Here is a 23,470-nt window from a genome sequence, read left to right on the forward strand (position 1 = left end):
GATAACCCGGCCGATTGACAAGACCGACGTGGCGTTCAATTAGGGCGCCGCCCTCTGCACGCCACGGCCACTTCGCACGTGCGTCATGAGAAGGCGTTGGCACTGGCGCTGGCACTGACAACGCCACGCACAAGCAAATGGAGGCAGGCAAAGCAAGTGGCAGGCGGACAGAGGCAAAGCGACGGACAGGGCAGGGAGAGTGGAAGAGTGGATGGGGTCGGATGAGGGAGCGCGAGAGGGAAAGTTCATTGCCGACTCCAACGCATTAATCTACCGTCACGGTACATCGTGCCCCACTCGATTCTCCATTAGGGTAAGGGGAGACTACGGGGACGAAGGGGTGCGGTGATTTGTGGCTCAACCGCTGTCTGAACACCGCCCCTCGACACCACTCCCCCACTCAACACCCCTCACGCAGCCAGCCAGCAGTGTAAACACAGCTGGAGAACAGCCGACCAGGCAGAAATACGCCAGGCATCTAGGTGTGGCGTATGTGGCGGTGAGATGACCCTCAAAACAAAGAGGGGAACTGGTCTTAGCGCACGACAGTTATCAGCTATCGCTACTGTGCTGTACAAGCTCTTGCCTAGTCCCAGGAACCTGAATTGCTTCATTAAAGCACATCGCAAGGCATATGCAAACATAACCACACCAAATCTGCGGAACGCAAAGCCCATGTGGCAGAGAACAAACATCACGCCCCCACCGGCGGAACAACAACTGCTACACCGATCGGATTTTGCTCGGGCAGGTAACGCCAAATCACGGAGTAATCTTATTGCTGTAGCAATAAAACACAACAAACGAGACTCTGCCCTCGCATTTTTGCCATGCAGAATAATGTCGCACCGCAACTTCGTTATCTTTAAGTCATATGTTTTCCAGCGACGTGATTTTGTTCTCAGAATGACACTGTTGCGGACATGATTAGCTTCACACTTACCAGCTGCAGTTGCACACAATATATGCCGCCGAATTTTAAATGGAATCAGTATATTCACGGTTTGAAGCCCAAATCGTCAGCTTCTATAGCAATGTTGGATTCAACTCCTCTACTTCTTTGTAATCTTCTGAGAAATGGTTGCAGCGTTTTTCAGTGTAACCCCAACCACCACCTGTCAGACTTTCTTGGCACACCCTAAAAAACGAGCAGAAAAAGAATCCATTGCGGTATTGACTGTCTCCGATGACGTCAGCCGGTCCGCTGTGCAGCGTCACCGCACCCTGGTCACTGCTTTCCTGAACCTGAAAGAGCCAGGCAGGCTTCTGTGTCCCACGATATCGCCCGGTTGCAAAAAGCCGTTTTGGTAGGAGCAAAACGTCTCCAAAGAACGCACAGATGTTCTTGTGACAACGGCACAACTTCTACACACGGGTTTTTCTTAGCTCGTTATGCTGGCTTTCCTAAGTTTCGCTGTCGTGTTACGTGCGTGTTTTGACATGCGCCAAAATTTGTTCCGGCCCTAACTTGGCAAAGCCACGAATTCGCGACCGGGTATGATTTGGTATTAGCTTGCAAAACCGGATCGATCCCCACGTTACAGAGCAGTAGCTAATCGTGTGCAGCAGCCAAATGCCACCAAAATGATTTCCCTTTCTTGCATTTGGTCCTCACTACGTTATGAATGGTGTGCCGACTTTCCTTTTCACATCATTAAATTATGTGCTCTCCCTCTAACCACGGGCCAATGCAGCCTTCCGGTCCGATGAATGCATCGTAGTTCATTCCGATTGTGGACCTCGTGACGGCATGGAACGCTAACGGGTCCAGTGTTCCTACATGACATTCGAGACCAGATACTCCTCAGATTGCACTGTCAGCTTTGTGAGTTCCTTAAACAGACATGGTGATTTCTCAGCTGCGAGAGGCCCGGTCTGCAGCAGGCGGTGCGTGGTGCGTGGTCTGGCGAGGGTTGTGACAGGCCTGGTCCGCCCGGTCTGCCTGGTCTGCCTGGTCTGGCAGGCATAGTGACGCGGAGCTTCGACCGTGACTGGCACGGACCAGGTGGGAGGAGGAGCGTCGAGTCGACACGGTTACCACGTAGCGAGCCCAAACACAAATATACCATAAAATGTTTGAAACAAAAACACATTAAAAGCATAAGAAGCCCACCCTTAACATCAATGTATCTTCATGTATGTTCATTGTAGCTTCAAATACAAAATAATGATGTTTCCCACTCCGTCTTCTGTTTTAGAAGTGGGACGAAACCCACAATTTGTGACTTTTTGCATTTGTGGTGACCTATCGTGTGACCCAAAGTGTGGGGTAAAACGTTTTAGAGTCACACTGTGACTTGCCTATGCCGGCTCTGTAACTAATATTTTCATGCACTTCAGGCGTAAATTTCACAGTCCAATGTTCACATCACGCAACAAAACCAATTGGGGGTGTTGGATGACTACGGGTCTAAATACTTTTATTTGCACCACAGAACAGCGCCATAATCCACGCATGCATAGGTGTAATACGTTGGATTACGCATGGTCGTTTGGGCGTTGTAGAACAATTTGCACGCGACGCGCCCTAAAACTACAAACCACTACATGGGTGGTATCTAGTAGACGTTACGTCAAGGTGGAAGGGCCAGCTATGTAATATTGGATAATGCTTACGTCGATAAAGCTGTTTTGCATTTTCTCAAACACAAATGAAAGAAACTTGTCAATGAAAGAAACTCTTTACAAACATTGTCTATGCCAATTAAACTTTTCATGACATTAATTACCAAATAAATGGATACATTTCCGCCATGCAAAGGAAATGCGCAGTAGCTCGTTTCAATGTAACTAATAAGCCACTGAATTTGGAGCTCCAACAACATTTTCTTGGGAGGCTGAAAATTGGGTCTTTGCTCTGAAGGACTCGGTGTGGGAGCGGCCAGGGCGATGTGAGGAGGGAGAGGGGGGATGGACCTCAGGAGGTAGGGGACACATCATATATTGGTAGTCCTATAGAGGACCGTCCCAAGACATACGGTGTCTGGGATCGGCACAGACATCTGGGGGTCCCAGGCACACAGACAGACAACATAAAGATTGACTGACCGGCTGACTGGCTTTAATTTATGACTGGCTTGCTAGGGTTTTTACTATTTTACTGGTCGTTATTCCTGCTGCCGGGTCTCGCTAACAAGGAAGCCTGCCGGGTTTAGAGCTCCATAAATATGAAACTCCCGCTGCCATGGATTCTAAAAACTCCAGCCACAGAGTCGTATCAAACTAATAAAGCGTCAGTGCTAGATCCGCGCCAGCCGGGCACAGGTCTGACCAGCGCGGGCGCGCCGCTGATTGCCGCTGGCTGCTGAGCAGGCTCCCCTCCAATCAACAGTTGGCGTGCCACAGAGGGATGACGTCATCGGCAGCAGCAGCGCATGCCGCCGGCACTCATAAAAAACACACTCATAGCTTAGCATTCCAGTACATTCATTGCAGCCGGATGCTTTAAAGCAACAAATGGAAGAGTGAGCTGTGGTGTCGTCTGAGTGTGGACTAAATACCATGCGTATTTTCGGGCCACCTGGCCCCGCCCGCCGTACCTGCACATGAGCAGGCGCTCAGGGGGAACAAACCCGTTGTCATTGACGTAGTTACGCCCGTTAGTGGGTCAGTTCACTAAACGTTGACACGGGTTCGCGCGCAGACTGGTCGACGCGCTAACGGACCGCGATCATGCCAGGTGTTATACAGGAAGCGCGAGCAACGTACTCACGCCCTAAGCACAGGACATTTACAGAAGGCGGCATGAGAACATCGCAATGCGTGCAGGCTAGCTCGGCGGCTACGGCAGCTTCTGGGAACGGGCGTCGTATCAGAACGCAATCAGACATGCACCGCCACACACTGACCATTCGGCCGGTGTATCCTGCCAACATGAAAATTAGCACGCGGATTTGGCTATGGCAATTAAACCATTTAGTCACAGAAAATTTTCGTTGGAATTGAAGGCCTCTGGTGAAACGCATACCAGAAGCAAAGCGGTGTGGAGACAGCAGCAGCTATTTTACCTTCTTTACACCTTATTTTGATTTCAAAGACCGCCCAAAACGGATAAGCCCGAACCTATTAAAAGTTGTGCATATGTTCTTAAAGATGGGCGCTTTGGTGCGCTGTTGGTAGGCAAGTATTTTGTATTTGGCTGAATCAGCCACGCAGGCGGACTGTGTGCAGAGGCCTTAGAGCCATTACCGAGAACGGGGAGGCCTGGCAGGCCCTCTATAAACGTGCTTTTGCAATAACTAGGTAACCAGTAACTAGATGTTTTTCAGTAGATCACTTCCTGACACTTTCACCAAACTTTTAAATTTGTGGGCATCTTTGTCTGAACAGATCGAGGAGGGACAAAATTGCGGAGTGGGTAGCGCCTTGTCCTGTCACGTGGGCGGCCGGGTTCGACCGCCGGGTGCGCCACGGACCCTGAACGCTTGTATGACCAATGCAGTCGCTGGCGCTCCATGCAAGGGGCGTGGGGGGGGGGGGGAGTCATGGGGCTTTACGACGCACTCAGCTGCTGAGGCTATATGGCGTCGCCTGCCTCTCACTGTGGCAGGAGGGGCGGGCACCGCGGGGAATCGAACCCCGCACCTCTGGTTTCCCAAACGCGCCGATCGCCGAGTCTGTCGCGCGAACCATCTCCGAGAAGAACCAACAGAAGCTTTGCGAGGCGACTAACTACTTGCCAATGCGGGCGAGGAACGCATACTTAGTATGTGTGTGATGTGCTGAAACCCTGTAGCAGTGATGCTGTTCATTTTTCTTTTTAAATGAGGTGGGTGTGCACAAAACCTTAGGATGTGTTCTGTCCGCTAACACGTTTTGTTCAAGTGAACTGAATGGTACAGAACACGCGGATTTTGATCTTCAGGCTAATTTTCGACCATCCGGCATCTCAAGAAATGTGACTCGTACACTTAAAAAGTTTTGTGCATACCAAATGACAACTAAGATCAGTGTAGATAATACAAAATAACGTCACCTACATTTTGCGTCACATACTACGGTGCAAAACGTCCCTAAAATGTGCATGTATCGATTACAATCCCTAGCGATCCAAAGCCTCACCTAGCGTCGCCGCGCACCGACGACCCTGTGCTCGCCCTGGTTTGTTTACATTCTCTGCTTCGTGGTTAGGACGCGCGACAGCGTCACCGCGGGGTCTCCATCTCGCCAACGCTGCGCTGGGGGGAGCCTACGTGTTCCCGTGTCGTAAAGGCCCCTCCCCGTCCCTCCACACAGCGACGCGGGGCCAGCCTCTCCCGGTCCCGAAGCGGGGGGGGGGGGGGGGGGGGTAGGGGGCTGCTCTGTGGGTGGCAGGTGCACGCCCTGCCGCGGGTCGACCCAGGGCGCGGGGCCTGGCGCCGCCAGCGCCGCCGTTTGTTGGTGTTAGGGCCGCCAGGCACCGGCTGGCCTACTGTTTAGGATAAAGACGCGCACGAAAAGTCACATTTGTTGTGACTGCAGCTGTGTAATCGTGGAGACCGTCCCTGGAATGCTGGAACTACCGTTCAACTGCTCTCAGAATGCCGGCTTGTGCCTGACACTGTCATGTTTTAAAAACCGTGGATGACGTAGCGGTTCGAATGAACCGTGGTAGTCGCAGCGTGTTTGAAAATGATCGGTCAATTTAACCACATGCCATTAATTCAACACGTCAGTGCAATTATTGGAAAGCTGTCACCATGAACCCTACTATTAATGCATGCACACGAATTTATAGCCGTGCTGGCTGCAAAGTTGCTGAACACAACTCTCACCAGGGAATCCAGCCACACGAGTTTGTGCTAATAAAATGCGCTTGATGCCGTTCACGTTGACACGTACTGCAAACGCCCTGAGTGAGTGTCATGACTGCCAATCATAGTTAATTAGAACAGTAATCAGCGAAATCTGTAGAACTTAATGTGAAAGATAAGAAAAGCTTGAAGCAAAAAAGCGAAGGCGAAACCTGTTCTAAGCTATTGCATCTATAAGTTCAATGAGCTTTGTGAAAAAGTCGTGATCCGCATGAGCTACAGAGAAGAGGGCATGATCTGATCACATTACCAGCAGGACACTCACAGGGCCTACATCATCATACCCATCACTTGTTTGCCGTCACAAAACGTATCTATTGATGATGCATACCGTGCGTATGACACAACACATAAATTGGAGAGGATAGCTCTAACGGTGAAAAGGTGTCGCGTACGTCACCTCACCACTGCTTTTAAGTCATCGATGCTCTCCACCTTAGGCTGTGCCGCAGCGCCCGTCTGTCGCCGGTGTGGGACCGCTCGCGGGTTCACGGCTCACAGGCCAACGAGACCACGGCCAATAGCGTACGGGCGATAGTTACAATCAGCGGCGCCGGCCGCGCGCTCATAACGACCGCACGCTGTGCTGTCCAAATAACCGGCCCGCCGGGGAACGCCGTCACAGGCGCCGCCCTGTTTACCCTCCGGCTACAGACGAGCCGCCGGGGTCACGGGGTCGGCGACTTGAGAGGCGGCCGCGCCACGGACGCGGCGACGGAAGAGCGCTGCCGCCGGCGGAGGTGGCGCCCAAAACGGGAGCACAGCGCCTGTCACCAAATTAAGAATCCAGGTTCGAAATATGCGAATATTTGACCGAATATTCGAATTGGGCAAGCAAATAAAAGTAAGCTAACCAAGCAAGCATCGGAATCGGTAATCAAATATTCGAGAGCAGTATAAGATCCTCTGGAAAGGCACATGGCTCCTCGCGGAACACCCAGGATAAATTTAGGCCCAACCGGTAACTTTACCGTCCCGTGGCCGAGGTATACGGCTGAGTACCTTCAGTAAGTTTCAACTGTTTCGAGTGGCATGGCGAGCCAGCCACGCTGCCGCGCTGACGCACCACTGGCGTACCAGGTACGCCACGTACCAGGTACACCACTGGTGTACCAGGTACCCACAGCAACCACGCTGGAAGCAACAGTGCCTTAAGAATTGCAGAGTTGAGATCGAAAGGTTCACAATATGACATGTTTCGTGGGGGTTCAGTACACAATGTCGCAATCGTCTACCAATGCACCAAAAATGTTTTCAAGGCCCAGTTTCTCGGCCTTGATCTATTTACACCCGTGTCAACTGACCGCATACACTCTTCATTGGTAACGCCACCAGAAAGCTAGGTATGCCCACCAGGCGTGCATTTTTCTCAAGATGATTTGGCAATTTACGTCAAATTGTGAACATTGAAGTATATCTTCCAGAGCACCTGTAAACAGAGGGCAAATCGAATTCCCAGCTCTTCCTGTCTCTTTGATAGGTTACGGGCGTGCTCTGTATTTCACAGTCGCACTGGTCCCTGGAATTCCGTGCAGTATTCCATCGGCAGTTCGTTACCAATGCGTGAGCTTTACCATTCATTTCACAGATTTAACGACGCTTTAATATCATATCCGTTTTATGTAGTTGCCTTTTTTAATTCAAACCAAATTTACTTAAGTGTCAATTTCATAAATTCAATTAAAAAATCAAATTTATGATTCAAGATATCCTTATTTAACATCCTAGTTTATCTAGCGTCGCGAATTCTCAAGCAGATCGGCACAAGGGAACCTGGGCCTGCATGGCCGGCAGTCTGATCTGCAGCCAGCCCGCCACCGTCGCTCGGTCCGTGAGCGGCGCCCTCTGAACTGACCTGCACCACGCCGGGCGTTTGTGTTCCCCACACCGCTGATCTGAAACTGAGCTGCACCACATCGGGCGTTTGTGTTCCCCCTATCGCTTTTCTGAAACTGAGCTGCACCACGGCGGGCGTTTGTGTTCTCCACATCGCTGAAATGAAACTGAGCAGCACCACACCGTGCGTTTGTATCCTCACATCGCTGATGTGAAAGCACAATTACAAGACCGAGTTGAAACGGATTGAATGTTTCTGTTTATTACCCTCCGCGGACCGCAACCTTTAAAGCAGAGGACAATGCCGTGCCTCCAGGATACACGATGACCACGAAATCAATGCTGCCGACGGCGGCCGGCCGGGCGGCGCAGTGCACTGCACAGAGCGGAACCAACAGTTGGCCGGCGCCGGCGTCCCTGTACCGGCCGGAACACAGGCGGGGGTTCGTCGGCACGGCTCATTGACACAGCCCGTGTCAACGAGCACATCCGGCGCCGCGAGGAGCCGGCTCGGAGGCGATCACGGCCGCCGCCGCGGGCCCTCCCAGCCCCCGCCGGACCGGCCGCCAGACCGCCCGACCGCGCCAGCAGGGCAACCGCGGGAGACAGCCGGAGGCAACGAGGTCAAGCCAATAATTCACAGCGGGGGCTTTGAGTGTCTAACGGAGCTGAATCGAAGCATGCATACAGCTCAGCTGAAATGTGAAAAACAATCGGCCGTTTCCCATGCCCGCTAGTATGCTAACGTATCCTATCGAGCAGATACACGGAGGCGAGCGGCACTGGCCTGAAACTTATCACTCGTGATCAAAAGAGTCCAGCCTTAAAAATGCTAGATGCAAGATAGGTATATGCACGGCTTACGAGCATTTGCATGTGAATTGCAATACGCCGCACTTATCAAGACATGTTTAATGGATCAGTTCTATTCAGTGCTTGAGGTCATCAGGCACAATGAGACGGATATATTCTGGAACTGCATGCCTAATGGAAGGTGTATTTATCATGGAAGTTGCATTTGCAACAAGCCCACCATGTGATCATGAGAAGTCGGCCACGTACGCAGAAGCCGACCGCTCGGCCAGCCGTGGCTTGTCTCTGATTAGTTCCCACCACGTGCCCTTAACGACACCCCATCCGTGTCGTTAGTGTTGTCTCATCAGCAGCCCGAGCGCGGCGGTGGCGGCTCCACGGCTGGCTCCAGGCCCGGTCGCCATCGGCGCCCATCGTCACCGCTGGCGGCGCCCGGCTCGCGGCCGGCGGTCCGTTGGTGACGACACGGCACACGGATCGGGCTCGACCCCGAGTCAGGGCAGGTCAGGGGCAGAGCAGAACCGGCGCTGGGCGTCTCCGACTGGCCCGCCGCCGCAGTGTGCCGCTGAGGCTCGGAACCAAAAGAGCACCGAAAGAGTAGGGCGGTGGTCGACACATACGTGGATTAGCAAAGCCAATGTCAGATGCAGTCGGCTCAAGACACATCTCGTTAAAGGTTTTCTTTCCACTCAGTTTGGCTCCTGGTCATACGCGTCCTATATCCTCTAAAGCAGAAAATACCGTAGGCGGTTGTATACAAAGCTGCATGGAACAAGAAAAATCAAGGCACGAGGAGATGCTACTTGACAATTTTGACAGGTTAAGGCAAAATTGTCTGGTATTTAGGCAAATTGGCTGCAGGCATGGGCATGCGTCCAAACACATTACGCACCTGAATCCTGCTTATAAGATAAGCGACCAATTTGTGGGCTCAGTATCCCTTGAGCTTCAGCTTCAGCTAAGATTCTGGTTCAGCGTTCATGTGTTCTCTCTGCGCATGTGCCTTAGTCTGATGGTTAAGACCATGGCCCAGGTTCCTCTGTTCTAGAGCGACCTAAAAGGGAACGTTCCACATTTGCAGATAATTGACATGCTTGTAAGCCGTAAAGACTGCTTTAGACAACCTACTGTCTTTATTTAGTCAACATGCTGCTCAATACATCATTGTTTGATTGCGTCGTCGTAACTTGCACAACATTGATAGAGAGCCAATTGGCGGTCATTGCATTTGGAAATCGTGCTCTTAAACGCCAGATATGAACGACTCAAAAACTACACTCTACTTGGTCTTGGTCGCCGCGTGGCCATTAAAATGACAGGATTTGGATGACGTTATTATGACGTCATGGACGTCTGGGTGACCTTAAAATAGTTCGCACATCTTCGTGGGCGTGCAGTCCAGAAACTAGAGGATTTATGTCCTAGGTTTCTTTTTTTAAGGTTTTAGAAGACCAGGGTTGTAAACTGTGCTGAATGATTTTCAACCTGGCCATTGCAGTTCAAAACTCTATACAAATTTAGAACATTCCGTTTAATTTTCAGAGCGTGCCTTAAGATCGAAACCTAATCACTAAGTGACGTAGGGATGCACGTGTGATTCCTATTCGCTTAAACGTAATGTCAGTGATACGGAGCTTAATGCAACATAAAAAGACAGCCACAGGCGTGCCTTGCACAAATCTATCAAAATGAGATTAAGTTGCAGGCGATCGCTCAGAAAAGTGCAGCGCCGGCTGTGTCAGAGCGTCGGTCTACCCGTTTGCTGTCGCGCCGTGCCTGTGTGCCTGCGCGTCGGGCGGGCTGCGGCCACACGGGCGACCCAACCGTCACCCAGCCTTCAGTGTGCAGTGGGCTCGGAGGTGGAGAGTCAAAGCGGCCGAGCCATATTTAATGACACGTGGGCCTCGGTGTGAGTGAAAGTCCAGGCACGGGGGTTTCCGTGATTTTTTAGTGCAAGTCTGACAAACGTTCACTTTGAGTTGAGCCTGAGCACCAGTCTGACTAGAGCGTTTCTTTTAATTGGAGAGTCATGCTCTGATTCTGTCATCGATGAAATGCCTCGATCCGCCTGAGGCCAAGTCCCAAATGGCCACCAGTCCGGATTCCGGGTCTGAAGGGAATCGGGCCGACGTGCACGCTTAAGCCATGGGGTCAGTGTCCATACAACAAGCTATGCTCAGCGCAAATCCCCATCCCAAAGTCTCTCGAGCAGTCGAGTCACGCAACTTAAGCGACAGCAGGAAAGGCGTCGTATAGGGATTGGACGAGAGGGCGGCTGGAATATTTACATAACAGCACCGCCACCGAAAGGCCAGTGGGCCAGCCAAATGGGCGGTTCACGGGCAGAATGCGATGTAAACCCGTGGCAACCAGCGCTACGCGCACATTGATTTCATTCGTATTCGACGAAAACGCAGTGACTGAACTTAAGCTAAAAGCTCCACATCCTCTCCGCAAGATTAGATCCGCAGCCTTTCACTCCCCATTGTCATGCCAACAGTCTTGAAAACGCGGCGTCTTGGGGCTGGTCTTGACGGAAAGACAAATGCGACCCAACCTCTCCGCTAGTTCAGGGAGCTTGCAGCCGTCTCAGGCACGCCGCGTTAATCAAAATAGTACACGGCTAGCCAAAGTAATTGTGTGTTCCCGGAGGAGTTCGTTAAGAAAGTGTATGCTGCATATGCATGCATATAGGCATATTGAAATTGTGTGTTCTGGGAAGAGGCTTCACGAACATCATTCTGGCTGAAGTTCAAAACTTCTATAAAGATGCGACTATTTTTGAAGTGCCTGAAGAGGACTCACTGGGACGCACCACTAAATTGTACAACGGCAACATTCATTTGCCGTTACCTGTATAACAAAGCAAACATTCGGCCGGATTCTGGCACAAATGTGCGGCTGGACGCCCTCCTCCGGCGACCCGGCCGGGTACAATACTCACACTGAATGTTAAGCGATGCGGCCAAGCTGGTGAGGCTGAAGCCGGTCGTCACGTTCATGGCGATGCAGGTGAAGTGGCCGGCATCGCGGTGTCGGTCGACTCGCGTGATGTGCAGGTCACTGCCGCGTTGGAAGCGGCGGCTCGAGTTGAGGACCGTCTCGCCGTCCAGCTGCCAGTAGAAGCGGATGAAGCTGGTGTTGGAGACCATGCACTCGAGGTCGACGCTGGCGCCCTCGCGCACGGCCAGGTTCTGCGGGTGGCGCGAGAAGTAGAAGTCGTCCAGCGTAGCCCCGGCCGTCAGCAGGACACCTGCGGCAAACAGCACGGTCAGCGGCAGCAAGGTCAGCCTCAGCACGCCTGCGGCAACAGCAGGGTCGGCCTCCGCACGCCTGAGGCAACAGCAGGGTCAGCCTCAGCATGCCTGAGGCAGCAGCAGGGTGAGACACAGCATGTCTGAGGCAACAGCAGGGTCAGCCTCAGCACGCCTGAGGCAACAGCAGGGTCAGCCTCAGCACGCCTGAGGCAAAAGCAGGGTCAGCCTTAGCAAGCCTGAGGCAACAGCAGGGTCGGCCTCAGCACGTCTGAGGCAACAGCAGGGTGAGACACAGCATGCCTGAGGCAGCAGCAGGGTGAGACACAGCATGCCTGAGGCAACAGCAGGGTCAGGCGACGGCACGCATGAGCCAAACAGCGAGGGTGGCGACGGATCGATATGGCTCGCGTCAGCGCACAGATCTAAGAAGATTGGTTCAGAGATGTGCGCGACTTGGACAGTACATGCGTTGACACTGGTATGGACAGCCACGCGGTTGTCTGGTGCCGACACGGACAGGTCGGCACCCCAGGTCAGGGTCACGCGCACCCCGGACGTGGTGACCAGCGGTACCTCGGGGCGGGAGGAACGGTCACAAAGGCCGGGTCGATGCCTCAGCAGAGTGGGAGAGAGAAAGGAGGGGCTCAAGAGCGTCATAGGCCGGTGTAAGCTGTTAACTGGTAGTCCCACGAGCCGCTGAGGCGCATTTTTCTCATGCATCATTTCGCTCGGACGATACAGAAGAACAAAAATAGGCAACCACATGAATATTTTTGCACCTGTATATAAGCACGCCGTGCAACTTACAAGCTTGCGAAATCAAAAATCATTCTTGGTCATGACTTATAATGTCATCAATATTTTGACCAACAATGTTGCTTTTGTCGTGAGTGATGCTATCTTGCTGTAGCAAGACATCACCAGACCAAAATACAGTGATAGGACATTATAAAGGCAGCCTAATGTCCAGACGTCCATCTCACACCACCTCGCATCACCTGGCCCATGATGGGTTAATGAGTATCAGTGCATCATTTTGCCTTGGATATTACGCAGATGCATTTGCTTCTGACGAGTTTTGAGTGATTTTTCTGTGGTCTCATGGAATTACAACAAATAAACACGCAAAGCATTTTACTATGAATAAAAGAAGCAATCTGATCTCACAAACTGACGTGACCCTGACTTACCGTAAGTCTAAAAGAATCACTATACAAATTTTGTTGCCTGATAAGTAGATTTGCAACATGTGTGTTCCCTGACATGAGGCCCTCTAGCTTTTCACGACACTACGGTCTGTAAACATGTAAACATACCTCTCATGATGACACAAAGAATGCATTTGAGTCCGCGAGCTGATATGACGTCATCTGACTTAAGGCCAAAAACTGCTGGAATAGCAAGTTTAAGTTTAACACGCGCCCGGGCGGCCGGCTAGATACCGTTCGCTCGGGTGGGGGGAGTCAATTTGACCACCCCCCCCATGATATCTCGGGACCTAAGAAAGCTAGGGGCACCAAATTTACAGGGTGTCTTGACCTGTACGTGAACTCCCTTAGGTCAAAGCTTGAGCCTCCTAGGTCATGACCTTCAGGTCAAGTAGGTCAAACAATGTCAAGTTCTAGGTTGGTCTCCAAAGTGCCCCCAGCACCTAGGCAACTGTTTCCAAGCAAAATGTCAAAAGCCCATTTGAGGTCAGTTACCTTGTTTGGCCTTTTGAAGGTTGTGGTGACCAAAATCATACAAGGCCTCTCTGAGTTTTGCATTTGAATAATCGACAAAGATAACGCTAGGCGGTATGTTCCTAAAACAAATTGTCAACCCGGGTCATCTTAGGGTCAACGACCTTTTCTGACCTCTTAGAAGGCAATGGAAGATGTATGATGCGGTTCCTGCTGCCAATAAATTCGAAATGGGCACCACAAACTATCCCATACAGCAAGCCCTAGAGTAATAAATCAGGTTGGCTGTGACCTTGGTCTGACCTTCATACCTGACCTTAGGTCAACGTGCTCATTCAATATTTGTGGTGCCTAAGAAAGGATCTCAGAGATGTATGACTTCGTCAAACACTCCGTTATTGTATCAGATTGGACGATTCCCTAGAAACCGCCTTTGCTGAAACCATGACCTGACTTTGACTTGCCCTAGATCAGCGACCTTACAAGGTACATCTAAATATTTTATGCCAAACGATCTGCGATTCAACTGTCTACAGCCATGCACAATTTGGCGTGGCTTCGCCGCGCCGTTTGGAAACCATTCTGAAAAACCCTTGGGGGGTCAATTTAACCCCCCACCCGAGCACGTGTTAATAGTTAGAACTATGAGCTTAGTCTTATTTAGTAGTAATTACTGCATGCGTCAACACGCACCTCACGTTTTACGTCTTACAATTTTCAAAGCCCACTGCACAACTCTGTCATCGGATCCAGTAAAATATTTTCCCTGACCTGACCTGTGACGTAATTGGTGGACCTCAAAACAACAAGACGCATCCACTACCTGCAAATGCAAGGGAACGAATCACTGTTTTATCATCTCGATCTGTTGAATCGTCACAAAAATAGAAGCGCGGAAAAGCACGCCCCCAGCGAGTTGCCCGTGTGAAGCACATCAGGGACTGTCGTATTAAATTACGTAACAGGGCGTTACAGCAACTTATTTTATTAATGTTTGGTCATGAAAACTAAGTTAAGGCTCCAATCACGTGTGACATAATTATCTGAACTTTAGTCCTCGTCTGGTGTGTTAAAATGAGCAGGATTCGGGCGTCCCTGATACTCGCCTAAATGGTCTAAATACTCGCCTCGTCCCTAAATATACTCGCCTAAATCGCTCCGTAAGACTGTTAAGATTACGACACATAAAACTTGTGCAGCGGAAGAAATCTGCGCCTTCCTCATTTCCCTATGATTAGATACAGAAAACTGTGAAAATTGTAGCAACTGGGCTCAGCCCCGTACTTATTCGTTGGGTTCGATCCCTTACATGCGCCCTTCTTTTCTCATTTTCGTTCCATCCTGCATCCTCGCGACGCCCCATTTATCCGGGGCAAGTGATAAACGTCAGCCACGAGCGGGCCAAGGCCCCTGTCGGGGGCTCCGTCTGAGCGCCGAGCACATATCCCGTACAAGGGATAGCCCGTTCGGGCTAGGTCTCGGCGGATGAACCAACAGGTGCAGGTAGCTTTGCCCCACGATTTTTCACTCTCCTTCATCTCATAGCGCCGAAATAGCCATAGCCAAAGATAGCCGAACAAGCTGTAATCCAATCCAATCCAATCCAATTCAAGCCAAATCAATCTCGTAATATCACGTGCCGTGCGGTACGTGATACAGACGGTACAGCGCCCCCCACCACAGATGGCCTGGTACAGGGGTACCCGTTTGCAGCACTGCAGCGAGCCGCGAAGGGGCAGCGGAGCCCATCGCATGGCGTTGTGTGTCGGACACGGACGACACCCGAGCGCCTGGCACGAACTTTGGGAGAACCACAACGGGGAGTCCTCACTATGCAAAACATTTAATAACTTAATGCGGTCTTTCTGCCTAATGGGATCTCCTACCACTCGTCAAGCTGATGGCTTGGATAACTGGGCTATATGATCACGCTTCCAGGCACCGGTAACAACGCTGGCAGCCAAGTTCAGGGAACGTTCTCCCGGAAATGGTGCTCGTCTTGTTGACCTATCGTCCGTCGCCGCAGCTCGCTTGGTTTCATCGCCAGCCCTCCGACTCACCCAGCCGTAGCGAGATAGATTCGCATCGTTTTAGACGAGATGGGCTCGCATCGCTTTAGGCGAGATGGTTCGCATCGCTTTAGACGAGAGGGGTTCGCACCACTTCAGGCGAGACAGGTTCGCATCGCTTTAGGCGAGATGGGTTTGTATCGCTTTCGCATGGGACGACCTGCAGCCGTTGGCGGCGGGCGCGCTAGAGGTCGAGTGACGTCATCGTGCAGGATAAGCTTGGGAAAGCGTGGCTCCTGCTTGGGAAAGAGCCCGCTAGGACCCAGACCGTCACGGGGCGACTGATCGGAGAATTGCCGGCATCAGTGGGCTGACTGACATAGGGGACCTCACTGTCCCGGGTCGGTGCAAGGGGCCCTCCGACTGACATTTTAGCGTCCAGCCTTCGGGCTGGGCTTTCTTCATATAACTTCCGGGCTATCCCTCCAACTCTACGATCAGGCTCTTGATCGTCGGCCCCGAGAGACCTAAAGGCCCTTGGGGTTCTTGGAACCCTCGGAACCTAAGGGCCTAAGGTCGGTGACGTCAGGGGTAAAACAAGCTTCTGATTTCCCGGATATGGTCGGTGACCAAAAATAAACACCTTTGCAGGTCTATTGGTGACAAAATTGAGAGAATCAAAACGCATTACAACAGACTAGAAGATATTACAACAGACCATGCCAGCTAGGCGAAGCTCGAAGCTTAGCATTGGTCTGTACTCGCTAACGTTTGCAGCGAGAGCATGAAAAGAGCACATGTTGAAACGTTGACGTCTCGCTGCATGAGCAAGTTGAGCCACAAGATGTTGCCAAAAACAGTATCTTTAATCAGGATAGTTTCTAGCACGTGGCAGGAATATACTACAAACTATACTTCGTCAGTGCTGACGTCGCAGATCCGTGATGACACAGTGCTTTTCCAATGTCCCTCACATCAGTGCTTTTCCCAGATTTATCCACCAAGATTCACTTCACATACTTAACAGCATAAAATACCAAATAGCAAGGCTTATTACTAGTCCTATGAATCGTGGCTGACCACAGCATCTTACGACGAATGTGTGATCAATTTGCTACGCGTCGTTTTAAAGTGTAGTGCCATTTGAGGCAGATAGTCTCGAATGTTCGCCACGCGGTAATGAATTGGATTCGTGTCGTGAGCAGCTGACTGGCTGGAAAAACGTAGCTAATCGTCAGTTTTTTTAAGTTGCTGTGCGGCTTTTCTAGTGATCTACCTTGGACATTATCCCTATTTATAGCGTCAAAAAGCCCCGCCGAACCAGTAAACTAGTTGTTCGTGTATAACTGAGCTTGTCGCTCCAGAGGTTAAATGGAGGACGTTAGAGCGTCACATGTCAAGGATTCATCCGGGCTTCCTGCTGCTGGGAGAAGCGGCGGCTTTGAGGTAAGAGGCCGAACATCGCTGGTGTGGGTCCCACACTGCTCGTTGCGCCTCAGACTTAACGTACTGATCGGAGGCCAGGCTTGAGATAAAACGCTTTTAGTTGTCATCATCTTGCATATAAAGCTAAATGAAGGTACTAGAGGCGTTCAAAAATGTTATTCGCATCGGTTGAAACCAATATTACATGGGTCTCGCACTAATTAATTGGGATCATGTTAGAACATGTTAAGTGCAAGTCTATACACCTCCACTTGTAATGAAAGTGATATTGCCTTCAGTGCTTGTAGAACTTACTTTCGGTGAATGCAGGGCTACAGGGGTGCAGTTTTGCAGAACATGTATGATGTAGGGTTGAAAGAGGGGGAAGCAGAAAGAAAAATGTCTGTGCCTATCTCTAAAATGCGCTTAAAACAGTTTTCTCCCCAGATTTGACGCACTTCCTTTTCCGAGTCAGGAGCAGGGATGTAGCTTCCTAAAATCAGTTCCTGGCCAGGCCCTAAAAAATTGTGATAGGTGAAAAATAATGGATCAAAAATTACAAATAAGGATAGAGAAGTACATCGCTGGTTAGAAGGCATATTTCCCCTGGCACAACTAAATAGAAATCTAGACACCCATAGGCTGGCTGTGTCAAATAAGCCCCCATCTGATGATTTATTACGTCAGTCTTAACCATCATTCAGTGTTTAATGGCCAGCAAATGATCCTTTAGTGTGAATGAACTCTCAAAACGAACAGGTTTGATGGTTATGCCGCATTGCATTTCATTTGTTTGTTGTAGTGGTGTTTCGCATATAGAGTTATATTGCAACGGTTTCTGAAAGATTTGGCTCCATGTGACAACTGATAATGTGGACGGTTCTAAACTTCGTTCGTGACAGAAAAGGCACTTTTCACCATTGGGTCGCGTGCCCTGTACCCCACCTACGTGGGCCCACGATGGTAAAGAGAACCCAGGGCGTAATCCTAGCTGCCAGATTCCGGGGAGAAATCTCGCTTTTGGGTGAACTTGCTTAGCCCGATGGACTGAGCATCCACAAGCAGTTTTGAAAAATGACATCCTTCTGTGCAGCATGAATTGTGTTCTGTGGTGACAGCTGCCGGCTTGGGCGCCGACCCTGACCAATACCGCACCGCTGTGTTCTGTACAGTGCTCAGAGATGTGTGCTCTAATGACCGGAGCCCGTGACGTCAGGTACTGTGTTTTGTACAGAGTGCAGCGGTGAGTACTCTAATGACCGGAGCCCGTGACGTCAGGTACTGTGTTCTGTACAGCGCTCAGAGGTGAGTGCTCCAATGACCGGAGCCCGTGACGTCAGCCGCTGTGTCCTGTACAGCGCTCAGAGGTGAGTGCTCCAATGACCGGAGCCCGTGACGTCAGCCGCTGTGTTCTGTACAGCGCTCAGAGGTGAGTGCTCCAATGACCGGAGCCCGTGCCGTCAGCCGCTGTGTCCTGTACAGCGCTCAGAGGTGAGTGCTCCAATGACCGGAGCCCGTGACGTCAGCCGCTGTGTCCTGTACAGCGCTCAGAGGTGAGTGCTCCAATGACCGGAGCCCGTGACGTCAGCCGCTGTGTCCTGTACAGCGCTCAGAGGTGAGTGCTCTAATGAACGGAGCTCGTGCCGTCAGGGCGTCGCGTACTGTGCAGTGTGCAGCGGTGAGTGCTCTAATGACCGGAGCCCGTGACGTCAGCCGCTGTGTCCTGTACAGTGCTCTAATGAACGGAGCTCGTGCCGTCAGGGCGTCGCGTACTGTACAGTGTTCAGCGGTGAGTGCTCTAATGACCGGACCCTGTGCCGTCAGGCGCTGGAGCGCAGCAGTGAGTGCTCTGGTGACCGAAGCCCGTGCCGTCGGCCGCTCCCTCCCCCTCCCCCCTCCCCCACGCCCGCTCTCCGCGGCCCGGCCCGGCGCGGCGGCCGTGAATTATTCATGCCGTCGCCCGTGAGATCGGCTCCCGGGCCGCGGATATGATGCTCTCTGTCAGCGCTGGGCCGAGAGGGCGGCGGTGGGGGAGAGGGGGGGGGGGGGGCAGTGTCGAAGGCGACCGGGACGACGCTAGGATCAATGCGCCGTCAGGACGGGCGTGGGTGGAGAGACAGAGGTCCAGACAAAGGCGGCAGGAGGCCAAGGATGAAAGACGTGTGGACATGCTAAGGGGGTCTGAGAGGTTGGGCTGGCAATAACTGTGTTAGTAAAATAAGCGGAAGATCTTTGTTTCCAACTATAATCCATCAACAGGCAAACAGGGGTGTCATTCCGTAAGTGCCGCAATAGCAAGCCCTTACATCAATACCTTACGAATTTAACAAGTCGCTTCACCCTCGCTAAGAAGCCGCGAAAGAAATGAAAACGTAAGCTTACATGTGAGATAAAGCAGCAGTCATTTAAAGAAGGTAGAACAGTAAGTCAAAGCTAAAGATAGCGATTGCCTGAGCACTAACGCAATCCGAACGTGAAACAGTTACAATCAACTAGGGTTATAAGCGTTGTTGCTTGCATGTAGAGCTGGACAAACTCTGATCAAATTATTAAGCACGTCATGCTGGCCATCTCTGTAAGGCTAACCAGTGACCAGTTTTCCAAAGCAGAAAGTCGTGGAATTTTGGCTAAGCCCAACCTTATTGCTGGTTTGGTCCAGGGGCCAGCACCAGGCAATGGGCTACGGCACACTCCCTGTGTTCATCCGCTGCAGTTTTAGGAGCCTTTCCTTTACGTTACGATAATTTTGCACAGCCTAGGTCCAATGAAATTTGCGCGGGCGAGGACCATGCGAAGTCGATTGACACATATAAGTATCTAAATAATGACAGAATTTGAGCCAACAGCTTAACGGCCGTCCGAAAGGCGCAAAAACGCGGCACTGAATATGTGCTGGCTTTGCTGAGTTCGAAACTGCCCTTTGAAATCAGAACTTTCCACCACTGTAGAACAAGTAAAATGGGAAAACGGTTTTGGAGGCCTAACCCGTGTAAACCAAGCCCGACGAGACTGGCAGAAGCGCGGTTTATGTCCAAGGGATTTGACACGCCAAAGCGTTTGCGTAATCTTGCATATTCTGGGACGAGAAAAGCCTTCTGATCCCAAAACGCAGCTTTCCATTCCCCTGCAAATCCGAACACCACAACGATTACCCTGTGTTCATTCGTGATGCCTGCGGGCCAGAACCCAGCGGTAATGCAAGAGCCTGACTTCCGATTGCGCTCCATCTGCAAAACTTTGCAAGACCAGCACGTCGTAAAAAGAAGATACCCATATCATATTACATAAGAAGATGGTGTAGATTGTGGATAGAGCCGCTTACGTAACAAAAAGGACCATATTTGATCGGCAATGTACTATAGTCGACCGAACTGAACACGTGTCATCGAATGATGCTTGGTAAAGAAGGCCCCGGCGCATTTACAACGGGGCAAGCATCATAACCTTCGCAAACGAGACCAGCGCTTGACACCCGCGCAGGGTCGGTAAGCTTCAAACCTCGCATGCGTTCGGCCGAGGAGGGCCTGGTGGCCGGGAGGCGGCTGGCGGCCGGCGAGCGCCTAGCGGCCGGGAGGCGGCTGGTGACTGGGGGGCGGCTGGTGGCTGGCTAGCGGTTGGTGGCCGGGAGGCGGCTGGTGGCCGGCGAGCGCCTGGTGGCCGGCGAGCGCCTGGTGGTCGGGAGGCGGCTGGTGGTCGGGGGCGGCTGGTGGCCGGGGGGCGGCTGATGGCCGGGAGGCGGCTGGTGGCCGGGGGGGGGGGGGCGGCTGGTGGTCGGGAGGCGGCTGGTGGCCGGGGGGCGGCTGGTGGCCGGCGAGCGCCTGGTGGCCGGGAGGCGACTGGTGGCCGGGGGGCGGCTGGTGGCCGGCGAGCGCCTGGTGGTCGGGAGGCGGCTGGTGGCCGGGGAGCGGCTGGTGGCCGGGGGGGGGGGGGGGGGGCGGCTGGTGACCGGGAGGCGCCTGGTGGCCGACGAGCGGCTGGTCGTGGCGTGAGCGGCAGCCGCCAGTCACCCCGCGGGCGTGCCCTGCCGCGGCCACCGCACGCCGCAGTGTGTCCCCCCATTAGTGCTGCAGTTAGCTAATGAAGCGCGCTCGCCAGATCACCACCGACCGACCGCGAACTGGGCTGTGCCGCTCGGTGGCACTCGAGCGTCTTCTTATACCACGTCTTCGTGGGGACGACCGATACAGCCAAAACAACAAAAAGTGCCTCGATGCTGCTTAGCGTCGAGGAGAACCCTGTGATTGGCAACTGATCGATGATGGTGGCGTGTTATGACATCGGACCAAGGCCTCTTGGGAGGGGAATAAACTGTATATAGCAACCTGCGCTGATCACCTTCTAAGCACGCCATGTGTATTGAATCCACTGCCACCAGTCAGCTGTGTGTTACGCTCCGGCACGCCGCCACTCGCATCGACACACACTCTGCGCCGGACCAGAGCAGCCGCTGGGCAGACCACGGAACAGGGACCACAGACCGCCGATCGGACCTAAATGAACCGGAGGCCGCTGGTAGAGTAGCCGGTCTCTGACCGACGGCCGCGGGCCAGGGACCACGGACCAGGAACAAATGAAGGTGAACCACTGACTGGGGACTGCTGATCAGGAACTGCTGGTCACAGACAGTTGAAGGTGTACTGCTGACCAGGGACCGCAGACCAGGGACTGCTGGTCACAGACAGCTGAAGCTGCACTGCTGACCAGAGACCGCGGACCAGGGACTGCTAGTCAGAGACAGCTGAAGCTGCACTGCTGACCAGGGACCGCGGACCAGGGACAAAGACAGCTGAAGGTGTACTACTGACAAGGGACGGCAGACCAGTGACCTCTGACCGGGGCCGCCCGCCTGCCGGGCCGATCGGCCGGAGACCCGCTCCGGGGAACAGAGGACCCGACATCGGGACCTGCGCTCTCGCACTGACCGCCGGCCGGCGGCACGCGTGCTCGTGGTTGCGGCTGGCTGTGAATCAGGTGACAGCGTCGCGGCGACAGCAGGCACGTGCGGCACGTGACAGCGGCTCGCCACCGCGCCAGCTAACATGCGGCGCGGCACGTCCCGGTCCCCGCTGCCCGGACAACCGAGCGGGAGGGCCGGCCGGGCACTCAGCGCGCCGCCTCAGCCGACACGCACCGCCAGACCGCGTCCCGCCGCGACGTTTGCGGTTTTGATTTATGACCACGTGCAGCTGTGCGTCGTGGTTTGCGAAAAAGGCTTGGACTCATGTTCTAAGAAAGGATATTTTGGTGAGGACACAGACAGAGGACGTGCGCGTTATCACGTGGTTGTATCAAATGGTTTCGAGAGCGTAACCACCGGTCAGGTGAACATTGGGATGAAGAAACCTTTTTCCATTAGGACGCAGCGTTAAAATACCTGGGCATTCATCGAGATGTACGTATTATGCATGCACTTTTGAGCAGCGGAAACTAATATATATCAGGTATTGAAGAAGGTACTGCTTCCGAATGGGATAATTCTGATGACGTCGTTTCAAAATATAACAGTGTAGGGGAATGCGGCTACTTCTCTAGGCGTCTTGCAGGTAGCAGGAAAGGTTTTATTTGTTGGCGACAAAACCGCAGCAGCCAGTCTGCAGCCTTGTCACGCACAGCGGGATGCGATCTCTGTGAAGTTGGTCCGATATCCAGGCCAGCGTCTAGAGTGGTGGACTCGTCAGGCAACCCACAACCATAGCAGAGACGGTGAGCCGTCCCATCGCGCCGCCGCCGCCGCGAGACCGTAGGTCGACTGCAGACCTCAGGGGGCGTGTGTGGGCGATGAGCTATCCACCGCGCCGCCGGGGGACCGCAGGTCGGCTGCGGACCTAAGGGGGCGTGTGTGGGTGGCGGCGCCGCGCAGCCCCACATCCAGCCACGTACCGAGGACGGCGAGACACAGCGGCACCACCTCCATGGCCGGGCAGCGGCGGCACGGGCCGGACGCGTGTCGCCTCGTACTGGTCCGGGCCCAGCACACCCACCCCGCGCCGGCTCACTCGCGACTGACTCGGGCCACTCCCACCACCGGCCTTCTGCTGGCAACCGGCCGTACCGCGCATGCGCGTCAGACCGGCTGCCGAAAAGTTGTGCCGCGGGATGGGGATCTTGATCAGGCGGCAACAGGGCATGACAGGGGAGAGGGACAAAGCGGGTGCCTGCGGCGGAAATTGCTCCACGCGGCGACGCACCAGTAGACCGGCTTATACCTGGCATGATAGTTGACTGTGAACATGATGGTGACGAGTTCGAATTCAGTTTGAGCCAACTCCGTGTTTTAGCTCGGTGGAGTGCAAAATTGCAGTTTGGAACCGATGACAGCAAGCACGAGCGCAAGCGCGATGACAAGAGCTCCTTCTAATGGCTCGATTAAAGAGGATGCTGTATCAATTGGCCCTACTCTCTGCAGAACACCTTGCTTTGTTGTTCCGCTTGCTGTAGGAGTGTCCGAGTGTTCAATGGGAGCGCTTGAAGAGTGCTTTAAAGGTCGCAGGCACCGCCGGGTACATTGGGCGGCATACTTGTTTTGGCGAACGCCTCGACACATCGTCTGGTTGGGGTGCTTCAGGCGAGGGCTGCTCTCAGGAGTGAAGTCGCAAAAAACTAGTTGGCCTGACCTTATCTGAAACCATGTTTTTCTCTCATCACCACGCAATTAA

At 52.9% G+C, this 23,470-nt stretch overlaps 1 protein-coding gene across 1 annotated transcript in view; it reads right to left on the bottom strand.

Moving 5' to 3' along the window:
• LOC119093885 (tyrosine-protein kinase-like otk) overlaps positions 1–22,805 on the bottom strand; it is a 66,894-nt gene extending 44,089 nt beyond the window's left edge. The window contains exons 1-2 of the mRNA XM_037216899.1: positions 22,695–22,805; positions 11,386–11,694 (exon numbers count right to left, since the gene is read on the bottom strand). Coding sequence (XP_037072794.1) covers positions 11,386–11,694; positions 22,695–22,728 — 343 coding nt within the window. The 5' untranslated portion in view covers positions 22,729–22,805. The remainder of the gene's footprint in view (positions 1–11,385; positions 11,695–22,694) is intronic.
• Between the last annotated feature and the right edge of the window lie 665 nt (positions 22,806–23,470).

This window comes from Pollicipes pollicipes, unplaced genomic scaffold (genome assembly GCF_011947565.3).
Source record: "Pollicipes pollicipes isolate AB1234 unplaced genomic scaffold, Ppol_2.1 Scaffold_4002;HRSCAF=4701_pilon_pilon_pilon, whole genome shotgun sequence".
Lineage (NCBI taxonomy): Eukaryota > Metazoa > Arthropoda > Thecostraca > Pollicipedomorpha > Pollicipedidae > Pollicipes > Pollicipes pollicipes.